Raw genomic sequence first — 22278 nt, 5'->3', positions numbered from 1 at the left:
CTCTTGTTCTTCTATTTAAGCAAGAACTATTCCTGGAGCAATACTTGCTTCTCTTTCTCTTCCAGCATATCTCTCCCGGCATTCAATGCTGATTTTGCCCAGAGGACATTTTTCTGAGCCAGGACAAACAATTGCAAAATGGATCACTTATTGTGGATGATGGGGCAAAGCCTGACTGGGGTGGGATTGAAAAGAAAGAAGAGCAGAAATTGTTCTGCAATGGGAGGGGGAAAAAAGCTCTTTCAAGGTCACTAATATCTGTAATGATTTTATGTCCAGTTTTCTCCACGACAGTTCTGGTTTATGTCTCTTGTCTTGGTGGAATACTTAATAGCATCATCCCTTTTCTATTTTAGAAATGTTTAGTATAATATAAAAGTATATGGTCAACCTCCCCAAATCCTGTTGATTCTTTCATCAAAATATATCTAGAATCCAAATACTTCTTCCTGATGCAAGGCACCATCTCCTCTCACCTGCTGCATTTTGTCTCTGCTCTTAGCCTTGCCTTCAGAGCAGGTCACTCTTATGTTCGAAGCCCTGCAATGACTCTACATTTCATTAAATAAATTCCAAAGTTCTCTCATGGCCTACAAAGCTCTACTTAATCTGTCCATCGCTTCCCTGATCCTTTCTCACCTCATATCTTATTATTTCCCCCTTGGGGCTCTGCTCCAGCCAGATTGGCCTGCTGGCATTGCCTTGTTCATGCCAGATATGTTCCCATTTAGGGGGCTTTGACTTACTGCCCACTACCTTGTCCTTGCCCTATCACCTATAATCTTTTTCTCCCAGACATTCATATAGATCTTTCACTCCCTTCATGTCTTAGCTCAAGTGCCATCTTTTCAATGAGACCTCCCTTTTCACTTTGATTAAAATTGTAAACAGCATACCTCTACATGTATTATTCATCCCACTTTTCTTGTTCAAAGTGTTTTCCATAAATTTAACACTTTTAAACATACAGCTCTGTATATTTTATTTATTTTACTATCTGTCTTTCACTGGTAAGACAGAAATTTTTGTTTGTTTTATTCACAGTTATCACCCAGGTGCCAAGAACTGTGTCTGGCTTATAACAAATGCTCAGTAAATATTTGTTAAATTAATAAATCAGTGAAAGTGTAATTATTTTTAAACTTTTAAATGACATCAGAATGATCATGCTTATTTCCATTTGTGTAACCTAAATGTACTTCTCTTAATTCACTTCATTATGTTCTTCATTATGGAAGTAAATGTTACTGAGCTTATTGAGCATATATAGCTAATTATGATTAATACAAACTTTTATGAAACTAAAGAAATATATTCAGACCTAGAAATTCACTACATTAAATTATTTAATAGGATCCATGATATTTGGGAGGGGGGGATAAAGCCATTGCCCTGGAAAGAGTTGTATTTATGTACCTATTTGATATCTCAATCAGAGTTAGACATAAATATAGACATGCAGATATAGATCCAGATGTGTACATACATATGGATACATATAGGTGTTAATTATACGTTAGTCTGTACGGTATCCTACTTCTTGTTCATTGCTAAGCAACCTCAGTGTAGAAAACGTAGTAAACTGAAATCTGTGTGTGATAAAATATGACACAGCCCCTCACAAGGTAAATTTACAAAAAGATTAATTTGGACTGGATTTGCAGGAACGGTTAACATGAATTGGCATCAGTGCGGCCAGGAATAGTATAAGAAAATCAAATTGTCAGGAGGGTCCCCAAAGTATAAATCACATCATGCCTACAGCAAAATGTTGCAGATAAATCACAGTGAGAAATACCACAATAAATCATTGAACTCCTTTGAACTATAAAAGCAATTTATTTGACTTTGAAAACAATATAAAATACTACCTTCAGTTTTGTATTCTTTCAAATACCACATAGAAAGTTAGTCAGAGATGAGCAATAGGAATAAATATAGCTGTAAGATATAACAGGAGTGAATCAAATGTTTCTGCCCTTAGGTAATAAAATAAAAGAGATCTAGGTTAGAAATATGTTCAGCAATAAGCACAGAAAACTAATAGTGGCTTAAGTATATAGATTTATTTGTCTTAAGCAACAAGAGGGCTGGAGACAGGCAATCCAGAGTTTTGAAAGGGGCTCAATTTAGCCTTAAGAGGAGGGTTTTTCCATCTCTCCCCTTACATCATTAGAAAATATATATTTATCTTCATATTTCTGATCTCATGGTCACAAGATGGTGTCTTTACCCCTAATCTCACATCCACATTCTGGACAGGAAAAAGGAGAAAGAGAAAAGGAGGAACTAGCAGTACCTGTATCAGGAGAACAAAGGTTTCCTGAATCTCTGGCTCACTTCCACTTACTTAATGGCCAGGATGTGTCACATGGCCACCTCAGCAGCAAAAGGGTATGGAAAGACAGCTATTTTTAGGTAGCACACTGTCAATTTACAAAATTGGGAATTTGTTCGTAAAGAAGAAGGGAGTAATGGATATTCAATAGGCAACAAGGAGCAGATGTGTTAAAAAGACAGTATAGAAAGACAAGAGAACTTCACAGAGAATAGGGTTTTGAGAAATGAGTACATTTAGGGACAGGTGAAAGAAATGGGTCATCATGGGACAGAGAACAAAAGGATCTAGAGATGTAAAAGGGAAATATGAATACTGGTAAAGGATTTATTTACGTTTTACAATATTGTTAGGTTTGTATAATATTTTGACACATTTCAAAATTACCTTTTTAATGTGAGGAAGATCATTACATTTTGATTCCATAAGTCATGGTTTTCTGATAATTGGCATTAACATTAACATTCCTATTTAAAAAAAAAAGGATAGTGTAGGTTCCTGGGGCAGATAGCTGGGGGAAAAGAAAGGAGGAAATCATGGTTGCCCAATTCTCCACCAACACCAGATGCTGTAACTATTCTGTAACCAGTAAGACATTAGATTACTTCAAAGATGTCAAAAAATGAATCATTGCACAGCCAGCTGATGTGTATCTTTAAATAAATGCCTCATCTTTCTGAGGAAAATCTTTTCCCTCTGTGAATGCAGTTTCACAGCCACAATAACAAACTTCATGTTATACAAAATGTTTTTTAAAACATTGTTCTTCAAAATGTGACCCATACAATAAATGACCTCACCAAAACCTAACCAGAAATCAGTTAAATTTGTGTCTCCCATTTTCTAATGATGAAATGCCAATTTCTTTTCACTTTTATCTTGATATGTTTGAGTCGGCATGATCAATGTGAATCATTGTTGCTACCAAGCATGATTTGATCAAAGATCATTTTGACAGCTGGAATTCCAAAGTTTCATGTAAACTTGAAAGTATTTTCCAGACTAAAAAGGATAAATTTACTTAAACTTTCATATAAATCTGTCTTGTATACAACATAATTTTTTTCTTTCTAAAATACATAAAATTATTTGATACAATCTAATGCTAAAAAAATTTTTTTTACGTTTATTTATTTTTTGAGAGACAGAGCACAAGCAGGGTAGGGGCAGAGAGAGAACGAGACACAGAATCCAAAGCAGTCTCCAGGCTCTGAGCTGTCAACACAGAGCCCCACGCGGGTCTCAAACTCACAAACTGTGAGATCAGGACCTGAGCCAAAGTCGGACGCTTAACCGACTGAGCCACCCAGGCACCCCTTAATACAACCTAATTATAATGTCAATATTTTATATCAACTAAAATGAATTAGCCACATCTATTTGATGCCATAATTTAGTCTTTTTTTTTCATTTTCAGGAAAATACGCTTCTTTATACCTTCACTTGTGTTATAGGAATTACAAGGGGTTTCAATAAACAAAAAGTATAAATATAAAGTGTTGTTCCTTACTTTTCCCTTAGTATAATAACCAGCTGTGGGAAATATTCTATTTATTTATTAGAAAACAACCTGAATTTCTCTTATCTTCAATGTAGCTGATGTTAAAATGTTGCCTTACACATCAAAATGGAAAAAGTTAAACATCAAAATAATTAAACAATAATTTCATCCCAGTGGCCTTTCTCCATTTCCTCTGGGAACTTGAGTTCCAGTCTATTCTTCTCTTTGCCCATCCTAAAGGGGGAGTAGCTTTCATAATATACAGGAAGACCTTTACCTTGGAAAATGAATGAAAGGTCTTGAGGGAACTTCCAGGCAGTCCCATGCTCCACCTAATTACATGTTCATTCAGGACATTTATATTAAGCACTCATTACTAATTAAAAATTGAGGATACAAAGGGAGACTAATAATCCCTGAGATTAAGGAGTTTATGTGGGTGGCGCATGGGAGTCAGGAGAGGTAGTAGGTAGTTTTAAAATAAGGTGATATGAATCTAAATTCAGCGAATGACAAGGTGCTATTGGAAAATATAGAGAGGACACCTAGCTCAGTCTTAAGGATATTCAATAAAGATTCTTAGGGAAGGTGATGGCTTCTTGAAACCAAAGGTCAGTGAGGATTTAGCGAGGGAAAATTAGTTGGAGGAAGAGCATCACAGAAAATGTTATGTGCAAATGCTCAGATAAGAAAGAACAAACCAGGGGCACCTGGGTGGCCCAGTCAGCTGAGCGTCCATCTCTTGATTTCTGCTGGTGTCACAATCCCATGGTCTTGGGAGTGAGCCCTACAAGCCCATGCTCAGTGTGAAGCCTGCTTAAGATTCTTTCTGTCTCTCTCAAAAATTAAATAAATAAATAAATAAATAAGCAAGCAAGCGAACGTTTGAAAATTAAAAAAAACAACCGAAAGAACATACCATATCCTGGGTGCTGCCAGCATAGTTCAATCTAGTTAGAGCACAGTGTGAGTGAGATTATGTGAAAATAAGAAGCTACAGAAGTAAACAAGACTGGATTGCAATGGCTTAAAATAACTAGTTCCTCCTATAAATATTTTGTTTGGTTGTCTAAGCTAGTAGTGGGAATTAGAATCATTATTGAACTGCCTACTATTAAGTTTATTAAATCAAAGCACAGTAATTGTTAGGTTATCAGTAAATATCAGTAATTACATGGTAGGTTTTCCTGTTTATATAGAATGGTTATTTCCAGAGTTCAAAGAATCAAACGGGGGTTCTAATTACCAGTTTTAGAGTGAGCTAGAGAAATTGTACCCTCTTAATATTATAATACAACCCAAGGGAAAATATTATATGAGATAGCAAACGCAAGAGTAAATAATGAAAATAGTGAATACTCTAATAATGTGCATATGGTAAAAAAAATATTTTTTTTAAAAAATTAGCCACTTCTCAAAACAAATGAATACCACAGAAAGGTGCTAGCAGTAAAATTAAGATTGGGAATATTTAATTCAGACTTCACACATGCTATTTACTGGAAAATTGGGAGGAACGTTAATTTATTTTGACAAAATGGCGAGCAACTCACTATAGTACTGGAAATTTTAGCCAAGGTCAAAACTGTAAACGGAAATAACTTCTGAGAGCAATTCACTAGTATTGCTTTGCTTTAATATGTCATGAATAATATGCTTCCAAAATACACAACCTTGGATTGCTAGGCGAAATGTAGGGAAGGATGATACTGCCTACGTCATTAAGAGTTTAAGAGCTGTCCCTATGCCAAATTTCTCGCAGGAATGAATAGTGAAAACTTCAGGGCAGTTCATTTATTCTGAGAGTGCTCTGTCCTGTGAGAACTCTGGTTTGTGTTTAGACAATTTGCCAAGCTTCTCTTGGCGACCCGTCTTCTTTGCTTTGTTTTAAGTTCTTTTTCCCCTTCCCCTTCTTCTTCTCTTTATCAAATCAACGTGGAGAAACCACAGTCAGGAGTAGTAACAGTAAAATGAAACCCCGGAATCAGAGATGTCTCTGCACTTCCGAATCGCAGCCGGAAGCGGATACGCAAGGAATTAAGTGTGAGCTACTGGGTACCCGTAGCTCAGAGTTTCACGTTAAGGCACAGGCACCGGAAGTAGCCGCCCAGCTTTGCTCCAGCCCTGTGAGTACAAATTATCCGGCCTGGGCAACCCGCGGTCAGTAAACCACTAGGAGTCTGACCTCATGGAGGCAGGACACCGTCTCTCGAGGCGGGGAAATTTGTGGTGGTTGGAGGTGGCATCGCGGGTGTCACCGGTGCTAAGCAGGTAAGCTGACCCGCAGACAGTTCCGCCTCTTCCCCGGCTCAGGTGGTGGCGATCAAGGCATCCTCCCGCCTCTCCCCAAGTCCTCGTTCCAGATTCCTCTATAGCCGCTGCCTTTTCTCCCGCCCCCTGCACTCCTTCTTCTTCTCAGTTATTAGAGACTGCGTAGTGGCCCTTGAGCGAAATTCTTAGTACCTCGCAAGGTTCGCCTTAGGCTCAGGGAGAAGTGGGGACAAGTTGTTGGGGGGACCCCAAAGCTGAGTGAACCAGACTGTGGTGATAGTTAACCTGAGCAGACAAGAGGGTTTAAAACTGATTAAGTACTTGGTCAGAACATTCAGCCTCCTTTCTTAATTAGCTGATTGAGTTCAGCTTCCAGGTAGATGCCAGAGCCTTAGTTTATCGTAAATAATTGATAAACTCATGTTGTTTCCTATACTTTGAATTTCCAAGATAGAAGAGGTTTCATCTCCAGTAATGTTTTATAAAACAACCAACAAGGGAATAGATGCAGCTGGGGAATAGTTTTCTGATTATAGTGAATAATCAGACCAAATATATACATGTATACATTCCAAAAAGGACTATTTTGTGGATATAAAGTAAACATAAGCAATCATTGAAGTCACAGAAGTAGTGCAGGAAATTCGAGAGTTGTTTTCACACTTTAAATCCTAGGTGTCTATTTTCCGTTTTTTCACAAAGTAAACACCTGTTATCCAGGTACTGTACTAAGGGCTGGTTAGTCAATTATAAACAGAGCCTTGTATTTCCTTTTTAGGGATTCACAGGCTAGTGGAAGAGACATGTAAATAAATCATTTCATCAATGTGTTTGCCAGCTTAAGGATATCAGTGGAGTTGGTAGGGCATGAATTAGGGGGGAGGTATCCTTTTGTCTCAGTGTAGAAAATGAGTAAAAGTTCACCAGGTGGACAAGAAGAATTAGATGGTTCAAAGGGAGGTGAGGATATAATCTTAGGTGGAAAGCATGGCAGTACTGAGAGCAGCAAAGCTTAAAGAACATGGTGCTTGGGAGGTGATCAGAGATGAAGCTGGGAAGGTTGGCAGAGACCAGAACATGAAGGGTCTTATAAGCCTTGATGAAAATGTAACAAGAACTGATGAGTAATGAGATGATTTTGAGCAGTGGCCTAATGTGATCAAATACATTTTGAAAGATCATTAGTTACAATGCTCTTGGGGGAGGGGTTAAAATGAGACTGGAAGGCCAGTTGAAAGGTGGTTTTAGTAGTACAAAGAAGTTTGAGGGGTGTCTGGCTGGCTCATTCTGTGGAGTATGCGACTCTTGATCTCAAGGTCCTGAGGTTGAGCACCATGTTGAGTGGCAGGATTACTTTAAAAAAAAGGTTTGAGAGCTAGATGTAGCAATGAAAAGAGAAAGTAGGTAAATAAATTGCAGAATATATACAGAAAAGAAAGATGGAGAGAGTGGTAATATTATCAAGTATTATAGAAAGTTCAAATAAGATGATATTAAAAAAGAATCTGGTGGGTTTTAAGGATGTATAGGTGAATGGAAGATGCTCAGGGTTTTGTTTTGTTTTTTTTTTTCTTTTTTAATATTTATTTATTTTTGAGAGAGAGAGAGACAGAGTACAAACAGAGGAGGAGCGGAGAGAGGGGAACACACAGAATCTGAAGCAGGCTCCAAGCTCTGAGCTGTCAGCACAGAGCCTGACACGGGGCTCTAACTCACAAACCATGAGATCATAACCTGCGCTGAAGTCAGATGCTTAACCAGCTGAGCCACCCAGGCACCCCCTCAGGGTTTTTTTCTTTATTGAATATTGACATACAATATTCTCTTACTGAGGTGTACATTGTAGTGATTGGATATTTTTATGCATTATGAAGTGATCACCTCAATAGGCATAGTTACCCTCTATCACTATACAAAGTTATTATACTATTATTGACTATATTCCCTGTGCTGTGTATTGCATCCTTATGACTTATTTATTTTATAACTGGAAGTTAGTTCTTCTTAATTTTTGTTTTGGCCACTCCCACCCCCTACCCCCCAACCCCTTCCCACTCTGGTAACCAGAGTTTGTTTGTTTCCTGTATCTTTGAGTCTGTTGTTTGTTTTTAGATTCCACAGATATTGAAATCATATGGTATTTGTCTTTCTCTGACTTATTTCTCTTGACATAATACCCTCTGGGTCCATTCATGTTGTCACAAATGTAAGGATTTCATTTATCTTATGACTGAATAGTATTTCATTGAATATTTATATACATATGCCACATCTTCTTTATCCATTCGTCTATCAGTGAACACTTAGGTTTCTCACCTACCTTGGCTATTGTAAATACTGCTGCAGTGAACATAGCAGTGCGTATATCTCTTTGAATTGGTGTTTTTGTTCTCTTTGGATAAATACCCAGAAGTGGAATTCCTGGATCATATGGTAGTTCTATTTTTAATTTTTTGAGGAAACTCCATAGTGTTTTCCATAGTGGCTACACCAGTTTATATTTCCACCATGACTGTACAGTGGTTCCCTTTTCTCCACATCCTCACCAACACTTGTGACTTCTTATCTTTCTAATTACAGCCAATCTGACAGGTGTGAGGTGGTATCTCATTGTGGTTTTGATTTGCATTTCCCTGATGATTAGTGATGTTGAGCATGTTTTCATGTGTCGACATGTGTTGGCCATGTGTATGTTTTTGGAAAAAATGTTCAATCTACCCATTTTTTTAATTGAGTTTTTTTTTTTATTCAGTTGTAGAACTTTTTAAAATATATTTTGGATATTAACCCATTATTGCATGTGTGATTTGCAAATATTCTCTCCCATTCAGGTTACCTTTTCGTTTTGTTGATGGTTTCCTTCTCTCCGCAAAAGCCTTTTAGTTTTATGTCATTTCATTTTACTTTACCTGAGGAAAATGGTTCAAAAAATATTGCTAAGACTGGTGTCAGAGAGCTTACTGCCTATGTTTTCTTCTAGGAATGTTATGGTTTCACATCTTATATTCAAGTCTTTAATCCATTTTGAATTTATTTTTGTATATGGTGTAAGATAGTGGTCTAGTTTCATTCTTCGGCATGTAAGCTGTCCAGTTTTCCCAAGACAATTTTCCATTGTATATTCTTACCTCCTTTGTCATAGACTAGTTGGCCATCTATGTGTGGGCTTATATGTGGGCTCTCTGTTTCATTCCATTAATCTGTGTGTCCATTTTTTTATGCCAGGACCATACCGTTTTGATTACTATAGCTTGGTAGTATGGTTTGAAATCGGGGAGCATAATACCTCCCACTCTGTTCTTTCTCAAGATTGCTTTGACTATTCAGGGTCTTTTTGTGGCTTCATACAAATTTTAGGATTCTTTGTTCCAGTTCTTTGAAAAATGCTGTTGGTATTTTGGTGGGGATTGTATTGAATCTGTAGATAGCTTTGGGAAGTATGGACATGTTAACATACTAATTTTTCCAAACCATGAGCATGATAGATCTTTCCATTTATGTATATCTTCTTAGGTTTTTTCATCAGTGGCTTATAGTTTTCAGTGTACAGGTCTCTTTGTGTCTTTGGTTAAATTTATTCCTAGGTATTTTATTCTGTATGATGCAGTTGTAAATGGGATTGTTTTCTTAATTTCTCTTTCTGATAGCTTGTTATTAACGTATAGAAACTAGACCAATTTCTGTATGTCATTTCGTTCTCTGGAACTTACTGAATTAATTTATTCATTCTAATAGTTTTTTGGTTGAACATGCTCAGTTTTAACGGTATAGTAGTGAGAGAAATAGAAAATGGTGGAGTTGAAGTGGAGGATGATTTAAGAAAATTCTTTCAAGAAGTTTAAAGTGAAAAAGAAAAAGGTTGTAGCTGAAGGAAAATGATGGGAAAAAAATGGTAAGTTAAGCCTCTAAATTCTTTCGAAGCTAATACTAAAATGGTTTTGTTTTCCCAGAGTATATACTGGCATATAAGATAGTTTAAGTAAATAAGGAATACAGTTGATGGTATTTGAGCCAACAAATGGCAAAATCAGAGTTTTCAAGCCAAAATCAGAATTTTGGAAAACTCATATTCTTCACTGTGAGCCTCATGAAACTTGAAGAATTTTCTGATGAGATTGTTGGTGATAATAATGAATGTGTTTTTTTGATAATGTAGTGATTTGAAATTTCTTAACATTTGGAAGATCTCTATAAAACTTAGTGAACCAATATTGTCCAGATGACAAATGTGATGTTACAAGATCCATTAAAAGTTCAGGATAGACCAATGGCTTTCACAAGAACAGAATATGAAAAATTCTTTGATATGGTTTCAAATTCTACATTGCAACTAATCTTTAGGAAACCACACGTGTTAGTGTAACATCAAAGAAGAATATACAGTTCTCTGAAAAGGCTGCATATCTGTGTGAGGGTGAACTGTCTTCAGATACTTCAGCCAGACTAACATATTGTAATAGTTTGAATGCAGAAACAGTTCTAAGACCAGACATTAAAGAAATTTTCAGGGGTGCCTGGGTGGCTCAGTCGGTTAAACGTCTGCATGATCTACAGTTCTTGAGTTTGAACTCCATGTCGGGCTCTGTGCTGACAGCTCAGAGCCTGGGGCCTGCTTCAGATTCTGTGTCTCCCTCTCTCTCTGCCCCTCCCCTGTTCATCCTCTGTCTCTCTCTTTCTCTCAGAAATAAATAAAAACATTTTTAAATAATTAAAAAAATAAACTTGCAAAAATGTAAAAGTGCCATTCTTCTCAATTTGTTTTGGGAAAAAAAGTATTATTTTTTATTAAAAGGATATTATATCTGTTTAACATGTATTGGATTTATTATTCTTTTAAGTGAATTAAATATTTTAATTTTTTCTTAGTTTTAATTTTAATGTGGCAAATATCACTGGGTTTTACTCACACAGACAAAAGTTCTTTGGAGTCCTCAGTCATTTTAAGAGTGTAAAGGGGTCTTGAGACTGAAAGGTTGAGAACTGCTAGGGCCATGGAGTAGGTAGGTCTTCCAAGTAGTATTTAATGGACAGCTGAAGTCAAATGCCAGTCTGCAAGGTGTGGTCCTTCCACCACACACTGAATATAGGACTGGAGAAAGCAGGTAGTTCAATCTGTGATTAGGAGTTTTAGGGTAGTTAATGGTTAAAGATAAGAGAGCAAGGAAGTAAAAGTTTGGGCAAAACATGAAATGATCTACAACGGAGTCTTGGCTGCATAGGAAGAAAAGTGAACCCAAGAGGATGCTAATGGTTTTGGACAGCAGGAAAGAGTCCAAAGACTAGATCACAATAAAGTTAGCTAGTAAGTGGACAGAGAAAACTATAAGGATATGGAAATAGACAAGCTATTCTTGTCTATTCTATGTGGTTCAAGTATGCAGAAGTAAGTAGAGTTAGCCCTCATTTTCCAGGCTAGGAAACTAACGTGCAGTGACTTGGCTGACTTGAATTCAAGTCTTAAAATGTGGACTTTGGCTACTTTTCACTGCATATAGTGCAATTAGCTGACCTTCTTGTTTTATGAACATGAAGTAAGTAGTGTATAAAAACAAATAAAAATATTTTTATTAAAATTCTTAAAAGGAAATATTTTTTAAAAACATACATTTTTTTACCTTTTTGATCTAATACGGGTTTCTGAAGTATTGGAGGAGTTTGATGTTGAAGAGCGACAGAAAACCATGTTAGAAAATTGCTTTCCCAACATTAAGGTTATAGAATCCAGAATAAAGGAACTGAAGAGTAAGGAACATGTAAGAGGATTTTTTTCTTGGCATGCCTGGGTGGCTCAGTTACACGTAGGACTCTTGATTTTGGCTCAGGTCATGATCTTACGGTTTGTGGGTTTCAGCCCTGCATCTAGCTCTGTGTTGACACTATGGAGCCTGCTTGGGATTCTCTCTCCCTCTGTGCTCCTCCCGCATTTGTTCTCTGTCTCTCTCAAACATTTAAAAAAAAAAAAAAAAAGGATTTTTAATGACAGTCCATTGTTCGGTCTTTTTTTAATATATTTTTTTAATGTTTTATTTATTTTTGAGAGAGAGAGAGAGAGACAGAGTGTGAGCGGGGGAGGGGCAGAGAGAGAGGGAGACACAGAACCCAAAGCAGGCTCCAGGCTCTACGCTGTCGGCACAGAGCCCGACACGGGTCTGGAACCCATGAACTGGGAGATCATGACCTGAGTTGAAGTCGGCCGCTCAACCGACTGAACCACTTAGGCATCCCCCCCACCATTGTTCAATCTTGATGAGCTTTTGCCTACTTTCTTTTGACCCCATCTGTACTCCCACCATTACTAAGGCCCCTAGTATATAAAGCTTAGTAACATTGGTTTCATTATTAGAAAAACTTATACTTTTTGAGAGTTTATTGGGATTATATAATTAGTTGGATTTAGCATTTTAGGTTTTACATTTCAAATTAGCATTAACATTTATATAGTGTCTACTATGTTCTAGGCACTGCAGAAGTGCTGGGATACAACAGGAACATTACAGTGAACTTGGCCTGGGAGGTCTCATTGTCATAGGGAATATAGACATGCACATGTATTAATTATATATACATGTGAAAAGCACAGTCACTGAAATATTATCAAAGCTCTGATATTAGGGATTTTGGAGGACCTCACAGAAGGAGAAAATGTTTGAACTGGGTTTAAAAGGTGGGTGAATTAAGAGTTCTTAACTAAGGACATTGTAGGAAAAGGAGGTTGCTTGTTTCAAAAACCCAAAGAAAAGCAGCATGTGGAAGAATAACATCATCAGAGGTACTGTGGTGGAGATAAGGAGAGGAGAGTGGCAGACTAGGGCAAACAAATAGGACTGTGAAGAGCTGTTTACATCATGCCAAGAAATTTATTTTACCATCAGTGGAGAAATAAAGAGAATTTATGTGAAGGCAAGGATGGTAATATATTTTTAGGAAGATAGATGGCAATGTTGAGGATGAAGTGGGGTGGAGTGAGTGATAGTGGCCAGCAACCAAACCAGAAGGTGGTTGCAATAGTCCAAAATGATAGAAGACCTGAATGAAGACAAGGACAGTGTAGTTGGAAAGAATGACCCAGATATGAGTGAGATTTTTACTATAAACTCAGCAGGACTCAGTAACCCATTGGATGTGGGAATGAATAAGGCAGTCGGAAGAAAGGTGTTGTCAGATGAGAAACAATATCCTCAGGTGAGCCTTAGGTAAGATGAGTAGTAGAGTTTGTAGTTGTTTCTCTACAGCAACTCTAATGTGGGAGTTCTCCGGAGAAAACAGGTAGGTAACACATTTGAAACACAAATAACTTGATAGGAAAAAATAAAAAGTACTAACTTTTCAGAGAAAAACATTAAAACTCTGAATCCCAAACCAGAATAAATTTCTAATACTTGTAGTGGTACATATCGCCTAGGACATCCATGTCATTTAATTTGCAAACTGAGGTGGGCACAAATGTATGCTGATAAATTGTGAGGCAGTTATATTAGCACCTTTGAATAAATCAGAGTGCCACCCATTACCATTTGAAGTGTCCTACATGAGATCATGTCTGTATTCTCTTATTTAAATGTCCTGAATATTCTTTAATGAATTAGAGATTTTTTATCTTCGTGTCTACTTGCAAAAATTTAACATTAACCAATGAAAAGAATGTTTGTTTTTACAGTAGCCAAATGTAAATTATTTTTTAAATTTGGTCAGTGTCTGTAACTACTGTTGATCAGATAAAATTCTAACCACATTATCTGCAGGAAGACATAGAGAATTTCTATGTGCAGTATACTGTATTGAATTATTGGCCTTATGTATTTGCAGTGCAGCTAGAGTTAAATGGATAATGAATGGCTCAGTGGGTATCAAGTGCTATCTTATGATTTGCCATATTTTATAACATGGCACAATGTTAACCTGTAAACCACTCCCACTCCACCAGTCTGGCATCTCTCATAGTTGTATGTGGGTGTGTGTGTGTGTATGCATGTATGCTTTTCTAAAGGCTACTACTTATATGTAGGTTTTCATTTGATATTAAAGAACAAAAACAGTGGATCTTGAATGTGTATTTTTAGCCTCAATGATATTAAAATTTAATATAAGGGTGCCTGTTAGTCAGTTAAGCATCCGACTCTTGGTTTCGGCTCAGGTTATGATCTTACGGTTCGTGGGATCGAGCCCTGCCTCGGACTCTGCACCGACAGTGTGAGCCTGTTTGGGATTCTCTCTCTGCCCCTCCCCTGCTTGCCCTCTATCTCTCTCTTTCTCAAAATAAATAAACATAAAAAATTAATATAAATAACCCTAAAACAGTATATGCTAGGATTTAAGGTTAACACACTTTTCACTTATATGAAAATATCAAGGAGCATGTTTGCTGGTAAAATGATTGTTATTTGTACTTAAGAAGAATCTAAATACTGTTTTAGTACTTCCAATGTTTTTATACTAAGACATATTGTAACCTTTTCTACCACACTTTACTCCCCTGTACCCATGGCAGACATTAAGGTATGATATGATTAGAATTACTAGATCTTAGTAACTCCCATTGAGATCAGAAATTCTCAATAAGGCCTGCCCCAGGTATAATATCAGAATGCTCAAATTTTATTTATTTCTTTAATTTTAACATTTATTTATTTTTGAGAGAGAGAGTGCAAGTTGGGGATGGGGGGGCGGGCAGAGAGGAAGGGAGACACAGAATCCTAAGCAGGCTCCAGGTGCTGAGCTGTCAGCACAGAGCCCGACACGGGGCATGAACTCAAGAATCGCAGAAATCACGACCTAAGCCAAAGTCAGCGGCTTAATCAACTGAGCCACCTGGGCGCCCACAGAATGCTGAATTAAAAAATTTTTTTAACCTGAGGTCAACATGCCTTCCTGAATATCATGAGATTACCTAAATTTTATGCAAAATCTGGTGTTAGTGTACCTTTTTTCTCCAAGAGAGAAAGATTAGTTTTCACCAGATTCCCAAAATGGTTCACAGACCTAAAATGATGGTGACTCACTGGATTGGATAATGGGTTCTCCGGTTTACTTTGATTTTCAATTGCTATAACAAAGTATTGAGTATCACGAAAGGCAACCTTAATGTATTTTTTTTTTTTTGCTTTTGTCTTAATGAATTTATTTAAAATGAAATTCTACCCACGTATAAATATATTTCTCCTCTCTCCTTCATGGCTCTATGTTTTTACAGTGCATTGTAACAGGAGATGGCAGTCAGTATGTAAGAACTTTTTGTGCTGGAGCTAAACCAAAATTGATACATGAAGGAAATCCTTTTGTATCAGGAACCCAGGATACAGACAGTGCTCAGGTAACATTCTGAGGTTGGATCATGGAAAAGGAACATGAATATTTCTTAGATTTTTCTATATTTGAATCAAAGTATTCCACTTAGAGTGTTAAGTTCTAAATTATAGAAGAGGTTTGTTTTATGATCCATAAACCAGAAAATAGTTAGTGTTTTATTACTACCTATTTCAGTTTTAGTTTTGGGTGATAATTTTTGTTTTTTAGTTCATGCTCATGTTCTGTGTTCTTTCCATTGTGCACTATCCCAGATGTAACGACTGAGCTGAAGGTTATAACTTTCTTTATACACATATTCATTACTGTACTTTGGGAATATGTGATTTGCAACCTAAATAATGGAGTATAATATATTAATATTTTTAAATAATTTATAAGGTAATTATCAATTTAAATTTACTTTGTTAGAAGTTCTATGCTTAAATTTGAAGGAAAAATGTTTAGAATGCCCAATTTTGTAATTATTCCCAAAACAAGGAGATAATATTGATTGCATTACAATTGTTTTAGCAAATGTGCCTTATAGACATTATTTAGGTCTTTTTTTTTCTTAATCAAACTACAGTGAACGTGGGGCTCGAACTCATCTCCCCAAGATCAAGAGCCGTATGCTTTACTGACTGAGCCAGCCAGGTGACCCTCAAGGGGTGTTGTTTTAAAGTCCTCTCTCGCCTTTTTCTTTCTTCTATGCATTATCATGAAATGCTATAGATAGCTGGTGGTGATTACATTTGAGAATAAAGTTTGGTTTGTATTTTTGTTTTTAGAGGTATGGCCTACATAATTGACCAATGAAAAGATATACAGCTGCAATTTCATGGTTGGTGCTACAGAAGTTACTCCAAATATAGAACCTTTTCTCTGGGGCAACAATGTAAGGTGAAGTTTTTTTATGTCCTGCTGTGAATATTTTTAAAATACTGTATTTATAAGATTTCTAACTCCCAAGCATAAATAACTGTTCCTTGCTTTAGTGTAAAACTGTAACTTAAGGAAGGTGAAAACAATTTGGGTCATATTCATGTTTGGATTTGCAGTTATTCCTTACTGCCTAAAGTCCTTAAGCAGCTAACATCCCAGCATAGATGTCATCATTGATGGGACATAATGCACAGTTCATTTGTCTAAAGGTTGAGAGACTGACACCTATGGATTCACAAGTGATTTCTTTTAGAGAAACTATCTTGTCTTTTTTGCCTTTTAGCATTTGAAGCTCACAAAACAGGAATATTGTAATTATGAGTGGGGTACTCACATGGTTACTAAGTGTTCTTGATGTTGAAAGTCTAAGAATTTTTGAGTTGGTCTGTCTTAGTAGCATTTTGATTCCCTGGAAATTGAGCTGAGTTATCTAAACTTGCAGCTATTTTTTATTTTCTCATTAAAGATCAGCATACCAAGGTGTACAAATGTGACTTGTTCTTTTACTTTAGAATGACAAAGCCATCTTTCACTTTTCTTCCCATGTGTTCTCATAAGGAACATCGTTTAGTTTGATCTAGGCGAAGATGGTGGCCTGAAAGTGGATGATCACATGCACACGTCTCTCTCTGATATCTATGCTGCAGGTGACATCTGCACTGCATCATGGCAGCCCAGCCCAGTGTGGCAGCAGGTAAGCCAGCATCCAGGATCACATCTTCGTATCAGAGATTCCATCTGACGGTAAAGGAGTTGCTACCAGCAAATCTAAATATCTGGTTTTCCAACTTCTTTACTTTAAGTAAGAAGCTGTCATAGCGTTTTTTGTGACAAAGAATTTTTCCTTTTCGGTAAGTTATTATATAGTGATGGAACAGTAGTTTAAGAATTATGGGCTATTACTTTGCTTGTCATTTTCAGATACTTACCAGCACTGTCCAATGGAACTTTATGCGATGACAGAAATGTTCTGTACCTTTGCAGTGTCCAGTCAGGTAGTCACTAACTACATATCTCTATTGAGCACTTGAGTTTAAATAGCTACATGTATTTAGCATCTGCCAGACTGGACAGCACAGCTTTAGATTAATAAATAATTACTGAGGTATAAACCAAGTTGATAAATGATGATCCTATGGGACCCTGATGACCCTATTCTGTCCCTGGGGAATTAGGATTGAAAAAATTTCCAATAGTAAACAGCCTTCCTCAGCTGAACACGTCCATTCAACTGGATGTAGACTTCCTCCTGCCCTCACAGTGTTGCCGCCCTCCTAATAGTGGAGCAGAAATCCTTGAAGAGATACTCAGACTGTGGTCATAGGTGAGGTTGTCTCAGGGGGAGTAGAGACACAGATAAATGAACCAGGCAACAGTTGGTAAAAGACCAGCTCCAAAGGTTGGGATATCACTCCTTCAGATCAACCATGGAGCATGAAGTCGTGAAGAACTAGATGTATTTTAAGAGGCAGCTTCATTACTTTGTGTGTTTTTACCTACAGCAGGGCTAACAATCATATAATAGTGCTTTCAGCCTGTTTCTAAAGTGCTAGGTTGTTTTCAGTTTCCTCTGGAGTCATTCTGTGTCACTTTTATGGTATATCTGTCATCAACTCTCAATTAGGAGTTGGGGGTTGTGGGATTTTTTTTTTAACATTTTAAACCCTCTAGAATAAATTATATCCTTAATGTGTCATATTCTGCTATAGGCAATATCCAAAAATAAACAGGTGTCTCTTGTTTTGAGTGAATCTAATAGACCTTGTCTCTTAATTTGCAGAAGCAATAAATAAGTACACTAAATAATTTGTTTTACATAGTCCAAGACACAAACTGAAGGGATTTTGAGGCTAGAATACATTTGGTAACAGTCCAGGCAGTGTTATATTGCAAGCCACTTCTATTAGCCATTTTCTAGTACTGTGCTCTGTTTACTCTGCTCCCTTACCATAGGGAGGCTATGACTTCATCACACCTACCTTGTTTACACAGGAGACTGAATTTAAAAAAAAAAATTATCACTTCTACCAGAAATGAACATCCTATCTGTGACTGTGGTATGATTTTTGCATATGAAAGAACAGTAGTCACACACAGTTATAAAGAAACTAATTGCTTAGCTTATTTAATTCTCATTTAATAGAAGGGATACATTTATGTCTTAAGTGAAGAAATCAAGGCTCAGTTAATTAAATAAAAATATAAAAATTAAATATGTAAAAAAGTTGACATTTAAATCTCTTAACTCCCGGGGTGCCTGCGTGGCTTAGTCAGTTAAGCATCTGACTCTTGATCTCCGCTCAGGCCTTGATCTCAGGGTTGTAAGTTCAAGCCCCACATTTAAAAAAATAAAATCTCCTGACTCTCAGGGCCAGTGTTCTATCAGGGATTCACAAAACTTGGTAGAAATATAACAAAAATACTGTAGAGGAGAAATTAATGATGTTTTAAAGGGAAGAATTAAAAATGAATTCCCAACATGGGTTGCTGAAATCTGGTAAGATTTCCTGAGACTAGACACCAGCTAGTATTATCGGTCTGTGTGACCATTGAGGTTTAACTGTATTGGAAGCCTCAATCTAAGGATTAGGAAAAGGGACGTATATTTCAGTGATACTTTGTCATTTCTTGTGTGATAAACTTACTCTGCAAGAAGAGACTGGTTATTAGCGTTATTCTTACCTAGTATAGCCTCAAATATTTTAGTTATTTTTGATAGAGAATTTATTGAAACATATAGAGTTGGTATTATCCTTTAATTTTAGGGCAGTAATTTAGATAGAATTCTCAAATAGCCAAGTCAGTTTTGGTTAGTGTGGACTGGTGATTGCTTCCATGGCAAACATAATCTAACTAGTCATCTGGCTAGCTAGATCTAACCAATCTCAAGGACTGTCAATATTGAACCCCTTTTAAGGAATTTTTGTCAGGTTAAGGTGCTAGCATTTTTTAAGTAAGGACATTGAAAATTATATCTCATAACATTTTTTATTTCAGATGAGACTGTGGACCCAGGCTAGACAGATGGGGTGGTACGCAGCCAAGTGCATGGCTGCAGCTACTTTAGGATACTCTATTGACATGGACTTCAGCTTTGAACTTTTTGCTCATGTAACATTTTTCAACTATAAGGTAAAATAGATAAGCAAATTAGTACCTTTTTCTGCTTTGAGTCTTGTAACTAATTACCTGATTTTCTCATTGAATAAGAATTTACATGGTTTTAATCATTTTAGAAAAATGACATGTTTTCTCATTTCTTGCAAATCAAACCTGGTATTAATGCTGGTCTTAAGGGAGAAAAAAATCTCTTCTGGAGTTGTTTCCCATTAGTGCATTTCTACATTTATTTGGGATTCAGTCTCACTTTTTAAGGGTGATAGCTACTGTACTTAAGAATGAACCAGGTACTTTGCCATACTTATTATGTACTCCTCTTTACATTATTCTGAGGTAGGGTTTTTTTTGCCTTTTTTTTTTTTTTTTTGGTAATTTAATGATGAGGAATACACACAAGGTTTAAGGAGGTTAAATAATTTGCCCATGCAAGATATAACTCAGTTCCTTATTAAATATTTAAGTCATGACTCTAATATATAGTCCAGATCCTACATATTTAATTTACTACATATTTTTAATTTTCATATAGATTGTGTGGTAGTGTCATCTGAACAATAAATGTAATGTCATTCAAATGTTTTCTGTGGGACCCTCTCCAATGAATGACACTTTTAGCTATAAAATTTTGTGAATAGATTTTTGTGCTAGTCATCCTAAAATAACACAGTGTAACTGCATATTATGCTTCCTTTTTGGTACTCATTAGAATAACTTTATTATCTCTGTATATAGGTTGTACTACCAGGAAAATACCATACATGGGGCTGAGGTTCAGATCATGAATTAATGCTGAGATGTACCAAAGGACAAGAACACATCAAAGTCATCATGCAGAATGGGAGAATGATGGGAGCTGTCTTAATTTTAAATCATATGGATCTTTCATCATATGAAGAAGGTCTGCTAGATCCAAATATTGATATACATTATTTTGATTTAAAAAGGCATTTCAAGAATTACATAAAGTTCCAAGTAACACAAGAAAGTCACAATAAGGTAAACGACCACATGGATTTAATGAAGTTAAGAATACAGAAGTCATAATGAGAGTAGTGGGAAAGTATTAAAATAGAAGTAAAATGGTAAAGATCAAATAATTTACAGATTTTTTTTTTTCCAACACAAATTGACCACTTATGTAAATGTAAGGATTTAAGTTAATCATTTCTGTGTAAACTGCTTTGGAGCAGATTTAGCTACTTTATCTACTTAGCTGACAACTTGGTCTGGTATACCAAAGTCATTCTTTGATTGTGAAATGTCAGAGAGGATTGTCGTTTCAAGAGGCTTACAATTTTACTTTAAGGAGGTAGCAAGATCTTACTTGCTAATATCCTTTTATGTTCTGATTGTATAGCTGTTATGAGCTGAAATCACTCTTTTCTGTAATAAGCCTACATAAATATTCCTTATGATAACATTAATATCAAAAGAATACAATTAGGTATATCAAGGGATAAAAATATTTTACATTAAAATTATTTTTCTCAAAAAATAATAAAATTACTTTTCTCGTTTTATACTGTAAATTTATATAATTCATGATCTTAAATATTGAAGTCTTCAATACTTCAGGCAAGTTCCATATGTATAAAATATTAATAAAACTGTCTTAAACTTTTAACTACAAAATAATGGTGTACACATGCATAACTATTTTCTTGGAAAATTTAGAAACACTCATCTCCTGCATCATCAATTTTTCTTTTTTTAGTCCCTGTATTCTTAGATCGCTGAAGCATGTTTGCAGACTTCTGGAAGTTACCTGAATTTTTTTCTTCCCTCCTTTTATCAGCTCCTTCAGAATGACAAGTTTCAGATGATTCAGTCTGCCAACAAAAACAAAGCAAACATTCCGATCAAAACTCAGCTGTTCCATTTTTTTCTTCAGATTAACAATCCCCCTGGTCCTTCTATATCCAGTAGCTCTTTAGTTAAGTGTCTAGTGGTCTCTTTTTTTTTTTTTTACCTTTAAATATCCACTCAAATATGAGCCCTATCCTAAAGGGATATGCTGTCAGAAAAACCCTAATCCATAGACACAATGATACATGGCATGTCTTTGCAGATGAGAGTATTTCATGCATAAGGGTCACTGGTTTTCGACATCTGCTACAAACATAGACTTCTCAACCAGTGTTGATCACAACCAATATTGTGAGGGCAGGGTGCATCACAAACTAGACAACACTAAAATGGATTTTTCATGTTCTAAAAGGTTGGAAATTCTAGTCTATATTAAAAGGTAAAGTAGTTTAAATTGTTACTTAATACTTCTACAATAAAACAAAGGTAATGTTTTCTCTCTTCCATGCCTAGATTCCTGCCTGTCTCCTGTGTTCATCTGGACCCAGCACAGTACCATTTAAAGCATCCCATAAGCTTTAATGTATTTTTTCATTATATAAAGAGTCAGTTACCTTGAAACAACTCTGTGTGGGCTTCTTTACTTGCATGGTAATAACATGCGCCTCATTATTTAGAAGATGAGCTTTAGGTCCTATTTTCAAATATGAAATGGTAGCGTAAGCTGTAAAACTGTAGTCTTCTCTATGGAAGATAAAGGCCAACAATTAGAAAGCTTTTAAGAAATTACAGAAAAACTAAAATTTATAAAAACAACCATAAGTGCAATAATTTTAATATGTGGAATATGAAACTTGTGAAAAATTAAAATACTTTCTGTAAGTTGTATTTTTTTTGACATACAATGATCAGTTAAAGTTTATTAGGTAAATTTTATATGGCATTAAAGAGTTTCACATGAGACAACTGGAAAACCACTTGCTTTGTTGCAGTTATGAGAAACATAAAGACAACA

General features: G+C 36.1%; 2 protein-coding genes across 10 annotated transcripts in view; one reads left to right on the top strand and one right to left on the bottom strand.

Annotated features, from left to right (window-relative positions):
* Positions 1-5903: 5903 nt before the first annotated feature.
* On the top strand, positions 5904-21887 carry LOC131519885 (pyridine nucleotide-disulfide oxidoreductase domain-containing protein 1-like). 7 transcript variants are annotated; one of them, XR_009265846.1, is made up of 7 exons: positions 5930-6110; positions 15301-15420; positions 16184-16290; positions 16985-17031; positions 19335-19469; positions 20190-20453; positions 21777-21887. XR_009265846.1 is itself a non-coding variant. In XM_058743435.1 (6 exons), the coding sequence occupies exons 3-6, from the start codon at positions 16234-16236 to the stop codon at positions 20223-20225; spliced, it is 351 nt and encodes a 116-aa protein (XP_058599418.1). In that variant the 5' UTR covers positions 5930-6110; positions 15301-15420; positions 16184-16233; the 3' UTR covers positions 20226-20279. The 7 variants fall into 7 exon arrangements, 1 of the variants encoding a protein (XP_058599418.1); XR_009265845.1 differs by having other exon boundaries at positions 16909-17031; positions 20190-20355; XR_009265847.1 differs by having other exon boundaries at positions 16184-16295.
* Positions 20455-22278, bottom strand: part of RECQL (RecQ like helicase) — a 59473-nt gene continuing 57649 nt past the window's right edge. For all 3 annotated transcript variants that reach the window (XM_058743432.1, XM_058743434.1, XM_058743433.1), the window contains 2 exons: positions 21878-22007; positions 20455-21286 (listed from right to left, as the gene is read on the bottom strand). In XM_058743432.1, coding sequence (XP_058599415.1) covers positions 21128-21286; positions 21878-22007 — 289 coding nt within the window. In that variant the 3' untranslated portion in view covers positions 20455-21127. The remainder of the gene's footprint in view (positions 21287-21877; positions 22008-22278) is intronic.

The sequence above is a fragment of the Neofelis nebulosa genome, chromosome 8 (assembly GCF_028018385.1).
Source record: "Neofelis nebulosa isolate mNeoNeb1 chromosome 8, mNeoNeb1.pri, whole genome shotgun sequence".
Classification (NCBI taxonomy): domain Eukaryota; kingdom Metazoa; phylum Chordata; class Mammalia; order Carnivora; family Felidae; genus Neofelis; species Neofelis nebulosa.
The sequence above is the reverse complement of the archived record's forward strand: the minus strand, read 5'-3'. Positions and strand labels throughout refer to the sequence as shown.